This window comes from Arachis hypogaea, chromosome 4 (assembly GCF_003086295.3).
Source record: "Arachis hypogaea cultivar Tifrunner chromosome 4, arahy.Tifrunner.gnm2.J5K5, whole genome shotgun sequence".
Lineage (NCBI taxonomy): Eukaryota > Viridiplantae > Streptophyta > Magnoliopsida > Fabales > Fabaceae > Arachis > Arachis hypogaea.
In genome coordinates, this window is record NC_092039.1 from 124,999,390 (window position 1) to 125,009,394 (window position 10,005).

At 36.1% G+C, this 10,005-nt stretch overlaps 2 protein-coding genes across 2 annotated transcripts; one reads left to right on the plus strand and one right to left on the minus strand.

Annotated features, from left to right (window-relative positions):
- Positions 1-616: 616 nt before the first annotated feature.
- LOC112797940 (AUGMIN subunit 5) lies at positions 617-7,162 on the plus strand. Its single transcript, XM_025841058.3, has 10 exons — positions 617-1,471; positions 2,030-2,572; positions 2,901-3,042; positions 3,122-3,295; positions 3,803-4,012; positions 4,333-4,518; positions 5,229-5,388; positions 5,801-5,996; positions 6,168-6,300; positions 6,554-7,162. Exons 1-10 carry the CDS (start codon positions 948-950, stop codon positions 6,680-6,682), a joined length of 2,397 nt encoding a protein of 798 aa, XP_025696843.1. The 5' UTR covers positions 617-947; the 3' UTR covers positions 6,683-7,162.
- Positions 7,163-7,701: 539 nt separating this feature from the next.
- LOC112797941 (large ribosomal subunit protein eL30) lies at positions 7,702-9,491 on the minus strand. Its single transcript, XM_025841059.3, has 5 exons — positions 9,293-9,491; positions 9,047-9,152; positions 8,496-8,597; positions 8,030-8,098; positions 7,702-7,920 (listed from the first exon to the last, which is right to left on the minus strand). Exons 1-5 carry the CDS (start codon positions 9,311-9,313, stop codon positions 7,880-7,882), a joined length of 339 nt encoding a protein of 112 aa, XP_025696844.1. The 5' UTR covers positions 9,314-9,491; the 3' UTR covers positions 7,702-7,879.
- Positions 9,492-10,005: the final 514 nt, after the last annotated feature.

Here is a 10,005-nt window from a genome sequence, read left to right on the forward strand (position 1 = left end):
TTGGCTAGCATCGAATTGCAAGATGTGCATATGATATGATAATCAAAACATTTTGTGAGTGTGTGTTGAGAGATTTAGCAATTGGTTCTTAACAAGAAGTTACCTAAGTCCTAAGACACTATACTTGTCTTCAAATGTTGTGGACTTGAGTTTCTTGTTGTTGTTGTGTTGCTTTCAACTCTTCATTCCTCAACGTTGAATGTTGGTTGATCTTTCAACATGCTTGTTCATTCAAGTTGTTTGTTGGTTTGTCATTCATCAAAACCTACGAATATAAACTTTCGCATACAAGCAACATGATTTACATCTGCTTCCAAACACTTTTTAAACAAGTGTTGTCCATATTTCAGTGTCCTGCCCCCAAAACAAACACTACCTAAATGACGCTCTTTTAATGAGAGTAATTTTTGTTGGTATTAGACTTATTTGGATAAAATTTAGATGAAAAAATACTTAGATATGTAACATAGCCCTTATATAAAATAAATATCTAAATACATAAATAAATCAAACAATATATTTATTTATATGCAAATACACAATAATTAATTTTTAGTATTTGCATAATATATATTTTTTAAATTCATTTATAATAAGAAGCATTTCAAATTTCCCAAATCAATTTCCATTCCCCCTCCATTTGCAAGAGGTGGACACCACCAGCATCAAAAACCAAAACCATTCCCAATTTTTTCTTTTCAAATTTCTGGCACCCTGAAAACAAAAAAGAAAAAGGCTTTGCTTCATTTCTTCATTTTCAATTCTCAATTACACTGCAAAAAAGTGCAAAAATTCAAAAACAAACAACATCACAGTGACTCTCTTTTGCTTCATTAGCTTCCAAAGTTCTCAGATCCACTCTGTAACTAACTACCCTTAACTCGATCGAGTTACCGAGTCACGACTCAGCCAGATGCAACCAACACTATCATAGAATCTTCCTCACAATGCAGGCCACATCGCCATCGTCGTCGTCCAGCGCCGCTGCTACTGCCGCCACGCCGGAGGCCATACTCGAATGGCTGCACAAGGAGATGGGATACCGCCCTCTCGCCGGCGTAACCGCCGGCAAGTCGCACCTTCCGTCGGTGGAATCGCTCCGACGGATTTGCCGCGGTAACATGATCCCGGTCTGGAACTTCCTGATTACGCGTGCGAAGTCGGAGAAGACTGTGCAGAATATCCGCCGGAACATCACCGTGCACGGCGGTGACGGCCGCGGAGGAGGTGGGAGGGAGGAGGGGAAGGGGAGAGCTGTGGGAGGCGGAGGGAGGAGGAAGGAGAGGATCTCCGGAGGGGAGGCGGAGACGAGGGAGGCGGCGTTACAGGAGCGGGAGGCCGCGGAGAAGGAGGTTGAGAGGCTGAGGAACGCCGTGAGGAGGCAGAGGAAAGATTTGAGGGCGAGGATGCTTGAGGTTTCGAGAGAAGAGACCGAGAGGAAGAGGATGCTTGATGAACGCTCCAATTATAGGTCCACTTCTGTTTGTTTTTTATCTTTACATTTGTATATTTTGTCCTAATTTCTGTGTATTGTGCTTGATGATTGTTAGAAAGGAGAGAGGACATATTGGATAGCAGAAAAATTGGTAGAATTTGCCTTACCCTGATTTGTGTGTGTATATGGAAAGGTCAGTGAAGCCTTGTTAAGGACAGTATCTGAGATGCAAGTAAGGTAGTATAATAGCTAGTGATAGAGATATGATTTTGTGATTAGAAATATGCGTTTAATGATAAGAAATTAGAATGTAAATGATTTATGATTTCTGTTTAAAAAGAAGGTTTATGTACTTGGGTCTATGCTGGTGATATGTTTGAAGCAACAAAACAGCTGCAACAATAAGCCTTTTCCCCATTGGTGTGATCAGCTACATAGATTAAAAAAAAAGATGCCATTATGCCCTCTCATATACTGTGTCTATAGAATATAATAAAGATGATATGTGGGAAAAATAAGAATGAGATTGTGGTGATTTATGCCATTGACTAATTGAAACAATGGAAGTGTCTGAGTTACTAGCTGATTTTGCAGGCACAAGCAAGTGATGTTGGAGGCTTATGATAGACAGTGTGAAGAAGCTGCAAAAATATTTGCCGAATATCATAAACGTCTCTGTCACTATGTAAATCAAGCATTGGATGCTCAACGATCAGGTCTTGATTCTTCTGTTGAAGCAACCAACAGTTTTAGTGCTAAACATGAGAAGGAAGCTGTTTATTCTACTGTTAAGAGTGGTAAATCTGCAGACGATGTCATTCTCATTGAAACCACTAGGGAAAAGAATATTAGAAAGGCTTGTGAATGTCTTGTAGCTTACATGGTTGATAAAATACGGAATTCTTTTCCTGCTTATGAAGGAAGTGGCATTCATTCAAATCCTCAGGCAGAAACAGTAAAGTTGGGGTTTGATTTTGATGGACAAATTCCAGAAGAGGTTAGAACTATAATTTTAAATTGCCTTAAGAGTCCACCTCAGCTGCTTCAGGCAATTACTGCTTACACTTATCGGCTGAAAAGTCTAATCTCCAGAGAAATAGAGAAAATTGATGTTAAAGCTGATGCAGAGACCTTGAGGTATGGGAATATATGTATTCCTATTCATCACGTTCTCTTGGTTCTTTTGTTAATATACTATTTGAATTTTGACCTTTAGTTGAAACCTTAAATCATTGTTACTATATTTTTGTTAAAAACTTTTTTCAGTCTGAAATACTAAATTGGCAATGCATAATGAAGATCCATAGGTGATTTAGTACCCATTCTGACGATGACCAGAAAAATATCAATAGTGTTCACGTAGTGATTGGAAGCAGTTTATGAATGTTCCACTAGTTTTATATTAGCAGTAAGGAAATACTTCTTGTATAGCTGTTAAAAATTCAAACTTGAATCCTTCAATCAGGTACAAATATGAAAATAACATAGTGATGGATGTTTCCACTTCTGATGGGAGCTCTCCTCTACAGTATCAACTTTATGGCAATGGAAAGATTGGAGTTGATGTGCCTCCAGGAGGAAGTCAAAATCAGCTTCTTGAGAGACAGGTATATATTCTGCCTTGAACTGCACAACTTTATCTTCATAAGGGGAATTACTTAGCTAGTGTTCTATCTCTGTTTACAGAAAGCTCATGTTCAGCAATTTTTGGCTACCGAAGATGCATTAAACAAGGCTGCTGAGGCAAAGGACTTGTCCGAGAAACTTATGAGACGTCTGTATGGTGGCACTGATGTTCCATCACGCTCAATTGGTATTGGAAGCACGTCTCAGAATGTTGGAAGTCTTAGGCAACTTGAGGTCTTCTCTTCAAAACATAAAGTCCATTAGTTACATTTTTACCTTGATAGAAAGTGTTACAAAGTATAATGTGCGCGCACGCGCAAGCGCCTCCACATCCCCTCCTAAATATCTTTCTAATTAGGGAAGAATTGATTGCTTTTTAAGTTTTCAAGACATTTAACATATGTATTTTTACTTTATTTATTATTTTGGAGAATGTTTAGGAATATTTTTTAGATACTACATCACTCATCTAGTATTTATTGTTGTGGTTATTAGGACTTAAATTGGGTTTAGCAAAAATGTTCAATTCTAGATACAATCAAATTCTATATTCTCCATTTAAGGCAGGAGAAATAAGAATTTACCACCTTATATGTTTCAGGGTTGATTGAATCCTTGGTTATGGCATTTTCATTTAAATTATTTAGGATCCCATTTTCATTACCTGATTAGATTTTCCTATTTAATTTAGGAATTTAAGCATTTAAATATTCCATTTCTTTATATGGTTCCTGTTTTCAGCTTGATGTTTGGGCCAAGGAAAGAGAAGTTGCTGGTTTAAAGGCAAGCCTAAATACCCTGATGTCTGAAATACAACGCCTGAATAAGTTGTGCGCTGAGAGGAAGGAAGCTGAAGATTCTCTGAAAAAAAAGTGGAAAAAGATTGAAGAGTTCGATGCTCGAAGATCAGAACTTGAGACCATATATACAGCATTACTTAACGCAAATAAGGTAAATTCCACTATTTCCATCTTTCCTGTATAAGTGAAACTCTGGTATCTTTATTGTTCATCCTTGGGTGGTGCTTTTACCTTGTTAGAATCCTAAGATGATCACTTTTTCCAACTTAATTGGCCAATATTTGCATTGACTGTTGAGATGATGGATATTAGCGAAGTTTATGTACAGTGTTGGTACTTGGCATGGAATTCATATCCCTTGCTTCTGACACATTGTCTTTTTGCAGTGTATATTTTTCCCCGTTTCTATTTTTTAGGGAAAAATAGTTCTTTGAATTTTTATTTTACCCCCTTGTTAATCACATATTGCAGGATGCTGCATTGTTTTGGGGTCAGCAACCATTAACTGCTAGGGAGTATGCTGCAAGCACTATAATTCCAGCATGTGCTGCTGTTGTTGAGACTTCAAATAGTGCAAAAGATCTTATTGAGAAGGAAGTGTCTACCTTTTGTCGGTGTCCTGATAATAGCCTCTACATGCTTCCTTCTTCCCCACAGGTTTATAATGTTTCAACAGAAAATTTCCCCCCACTTGTTTGTTGATGCATGGTATTTGATAGATGGAGTTTCTTTTTGATGTCCCATCTCGACATTTTGGTATTCAAAGTTCTGAGTTCATTGAAGTTTAAAACAAGGAACATGAATAAATAAAATCAAGAAAGCAACAAGAGTGATCAGATACACCTAACTTTTCTTAACACCTTTAGGAACATGACTCACTTAAAGATATGTTCATTATTCAGATAGGCTAAACTAGTTGAGGGGTAATTTTTAGGGTGGCCATACTAGAAGAGATAGAATTAGGTATGAGTGCACCTGAAAACACTTGCGGTTGCCCCTATTGTTGAGTAGATAGTGGAATCTCGGCTTGTAGATTCCTCTGTTGAACAAAGGAAACCTATAGAGGCCCTGGTAAGGAGAGTGAACCAGATAGGTGAGAATAAAAAATTAGATGTAAAGGAAGACCTAGAAAAACTGTAAGTTGAATTATTAAAAAGAGACTTTTGATATAAATTGTTTATACAGATATAGTTCATGACAGAAGATTATGACTTGGCTTGACCCATATAGAGCCAACCCCACCACCTAGTGAGTGGGAAAAGACTATGTTTGTTGTTTTGTTGTGGAAAGAGTTGCGTTAGGTATTTAATCGTCTCATATTGTGTCGTGCTTCAACATAACTTTATCTTCAATACTGGTTCACTTAGGCACTGCTAGAAGCCATGGGGGCCAGTGGATCATCAGGGCAGGAAGCAGTTGCAAATGCAGAAATGAATGCAGCGATTTTAACAGCAAGAGCAGGTGCTCGGGATCCATCAGCGATTCCATCAATATGCCGTGTTTCAGCCGCCCTTCAGTATCCAGCTGGTATGTATATTACTGTTTTGCATTCCCAATTGGCTATGTGAGATGTCTCTGATTATTAAGTGTTTTGGAGACTTGGAGTTTGGATCTCATGCATTATCAGTTATGTAAATTGTTTTGGGTGAAATAAAATTGTCACTTGAATTTGAGGTTGGTATGATGTGATCAACATAGTCTATTTTATTGACTTGCGATCAGGTAATTCCTATAGCATGAGTAAATAGGGTATTAACTTTGTATAACTATATATATCTTATTTTTATTGTTTCAAGTCTATGTATTACTGTTTCATGTAATTTGAAGAGAAATTGTAAGGACTTATCATGTGCTTTTGCATAAAAGCTATATATATATATATATATATATATATATATAGTGTGGTAAATTAATCTCTTGTTAAATGTGGGGTGGACAGGCCTGGAGGGTTCAGATGCTGGTCTAGCATCTGTGTTGGAGTCCCTGGAGTTCTGTCTGAAACTTCGTGGCTCTGAAGCTTGTGTGTTGGAAGATTTATTAAAGGCTATTAATCTTGTTCACATTAGAAGGGATCTTGTTCAAAGTGGTCATGCTTTGTTAAACCATGCTTATTGTGTTCAACAGGAATATGAAAGGTAAATATTGTATCTAACGCCAGAATTTAACATGTAAATTCGATTTTTCTTTTTTTTATCAGTTAATTGGAAGGTCAGGATAACTTACCTTTTCCATCCTTTTCAGATTCATACCTTCAGAATTTGAATGCTCTTTTTTCTTCTTTATTGACATTTGACGTATTGATGCAGGACAACAAATTATTCTCTGAGTTTGGCTGCAGAACAAGACAAGACTGTTATGGAGAAATGGTTGCCTGAACTTAAGGCTGGTGTTTTGAATGCTCAGCAGAGCTTGGAAGCTTGTAAATATGTCAGGGGTTTGGTGAGTTACCGCTGTTATTATTACTGATCAAGTTAATATAATAATTGAAGTTGAGGTGAAAAATTATAGGATGGGTTCATGCAGTTTCCAAATTTCTCTCTGGAAAACTTTCGCCACAATTTCCTGTTGCATATTTGTTTAGCAAAGTGTCATACACATGGATGAATAAAGAAAATTCATCAGAATTGCTGGTTTTTTTCATATCCCTTTTGCAATTTCCATTTAAATCCCTGATTTTTAACCTTTTATGCAGCTTGATGAATGGTGGGAGCAACCGGCATCGACGGTTGTTGACTGGGTGACAGTGGATGGGCAAAATGTAGCTGCATGGCATAACCACGTTAAGCAGCTTCTTGCATTTTATGATAGAGGAGCATCATGAGTAACATGAATGAGCACCCTTAAGGCATGAACTTTCTGAGGATTCCCATTTGTCTAAACACTTCCCACTTTGTTGTCACCATTGAAGACTTAATATCCTCCAGCCTCAGCTTCGCATGCCGTGACTGGGAATACCTTTTCTGGTAAACTTACCTTGAGATGGAAATGGGACTTCTCTACGTTTCTTGATTGACAAGAGACCACAGGCACAAGAACCTCACCCCTACTTCCCTTGCCCATTTTATATCTAGAAGTGTGATTTTGGCTGGTTTTGGAGTTTAGGTGGTGGTTTTGATTGTTCTTTTCACTGAATGTGATTAACAGCTAGTGGCAAATGGCAATGCAATGTTTTATTTTAGAGGTTGTAAATTGTTTGTTTAGCTAATTGAGGTTGAAGGCATTTTCAGCTTCATTTACTCTATATATTGTTTAAGTGTTGTGTACAATTTGGTAATTTTATATTATATTTTAATTTTGCTAAGATGATGTAATAGGCTGAACTTTCGAACTTAATCAAAGTGCTACAAGATAAGCTCGTGATGAATCTGAGACTATAAAAACTTGATGCTTAAATTCATACTAAAATAAAATTAATTGCTCTTTATACTTGCTAAGTAATGTGCACTTTGGTATTCGGAAGTGTTCATAATCATCTTGAAAAATATATAATTCCCAACGACGCAAGAGTAACGATTGCACCATTGATTATGAACACTCAAACTAAACATATTCATTATCTTGTTCTGGCATGTGATCAACCTTAGGTCTAATTTTATTTAAAAATGCTATTCGTTCATCAAAATCAGCTATTAACCAAATTTTATTATGTATATTTGAATTCCAACATATAAATTAACTTTAGTGTCAACATAACATAGCCAAATTTTATTATGTAACAATTTAACATACTTGAGTTTTCATCAACTAAACAATTCTTCCGGACTTGCAAATTTACTATCGCCATGTTGCATGTACCGTGAAACAAAGAATAAAGGATGTTATCTATGTTACTCAGAAATATATATCTAAAAAATTTGATGGTAAAATTACTCAGATGCGTATCTGCTAGAATGTAGAATCCCAAAAGCAATGCAACTCGTACAAAATAGCTTAAAACTAAATAAAAATTTTTCATATAACATTGTCTGAACCAACTGAAAACAGAACACCGCAAGCAAAAAAAACTTCGACTCTACTTTTACTGTTCGCCAGGCAGTGTCTTAATGATATCAGAATCACCTGAAAATAAGATAATTAACAATCGTGTCATTAAAAACCTAAATAGACATCACTGGTTTGCTATAATATATTGTGCGGAATTTTAAGTAGTCATGGAAAGAAATTATACCAGGATCAATAATGCTGAGGCAGCACACTCTGTAATATTTTCCACATGCAGTGCCCAAGTCGACATTGTCTGAAATCAACAAGAAATAATTTGTTTAATAAAAACAGAATGAAACAGGAACCTAAATAATGCGAGTTGACCGACAAATTCCGGTAGACATCAACCTAAAAATTTGAGAAAATGGAAACAACAAGCTTGCATCATGTTCCTCGGAAAATACCATTCGCTAACAAATCAAAATACCAAATGCTCACAGAATAAGAAAACATTTTTCAAAAAGATAGATGCTTCATTATGAAGCTGCGTGCGAAGCAATGCAAAACAATATCGCTTTAGACTAGTACAGTAATAAAAATATCCATCAGCTACTTGTTCTAATTTTACATCAACTGATGCTGACTCTAGAGGCTCGAATTCTAGCTAACCTTAATAACACAATAACATTAGAGAGAGATTCAGAACTTACTCCCATTGTAATGATGTACTCCAACCTTTGCCAACATGGCATAGTACTCTATTTCTGACTTCCTCAATGGTGGGCAGTTGTTAGCGATGATAATCAATTTCCCTACATTTAACCAAATCATTTCAATTAATATATAAACTTAGCAAACGAAACAAACACACACACATACACACAAAACAGATCTTCCCCAATAACTATAAGCAAGCTATAGCATTCATAATCAAAATAACCACAGCACATATGATATATCTAAGCGTTTAGCTAAGGGCACATGTTTATAAATTGAGAAAAATTTTATTGAAAATACAAAATTATTAAGTTTTCAAAGTTAAAACGAAAAAAAATTGAAAACTTCTAATAGTATTCATCATTTCTACACTCAGAGAACCAAATCAACTTAAATTTGGACCATTAAAAGAACCCTTAGCTCATAACATACTAAAGCAATCCAGATTCTCAAATCCCACAAATCAAAGCTCCATTTTTAAAAGTAGGAAAAAAAACCCTAGCTTCTCAGCAGAGGAATATCGTTAAAATAATAAAGGGAATACCTTTGGAGCTTCTGAGAGATTTGAGAACGGTCTTGTAACCGAGAGTGTACTTGCCACTCTTCATGACAAGTGCGAGTCTGTTGTTGATGCTCTCATGAGTCTTCTTCTGCATAATATCAAGTTCAAACCACACAAACAATGTCATTTTAGAAGCTCAAAACGCCAAATCAGAAACCTTTAAGCAAAGTAGCAGATCAACAATATCCAGTGTGAACAGAGAGAGAAAGAGAGGCAGAGAGAGGTTACGGTCTTCTTGGCGGCCACCATTGTCGCTGGACTCTGGAAGAGACAGGCAAGAGAGCAAACTGTGTGTAGATGGTGATGCAGAGAGGAAGAAACCCTAACTGGTTGAGGCGACAATTGATATTTATAGTTTGGTTAGGGTTTCGTTTTGGGCCCAAGGTTTGATAACCTACGGTTTTGAATTGGGAATTTTGGATGCCCAAGAACTTTTAGTATATTGGGCTATATGCTCTTTTGGTCCCATTCCAAAAGTACTTTTCTCTAAACAATGACCCAACAAGTTTTTTTTTTTTGAATTTAACATGTAGTTCAAGCTAAGAAAAACAAAACATTTAGTTTTATCTTTTATGACAAAACTTCGTTTAAAGTTCCGTTCCAGAAAAAAAGTAAAAATACTTGACCAAAAAAAAAAAAGTAACAATACTTTTGTTACCGAATTAAATCACCTTTAATAGGATTTTAATAAGGAACATTCTCCCTTCTCATTTAAAAGTCTTGGATTCGAGTTTCACTTGTTCCAATCGATCGAAAAAAAAGCTGCTTAAATTGCTAAGGATCACTTTGTCCTTCCACAAAATTATGATAAACAAAGATAGTACTTTGTTTTCAAAACACAAAAACAAGGACAAACATAAGAATAAGGAAATGGAATTTGTGGTGCAATATATATTTTGGGGAAACTAAAATATCAATTTGATTTTATGTATATAATTTAT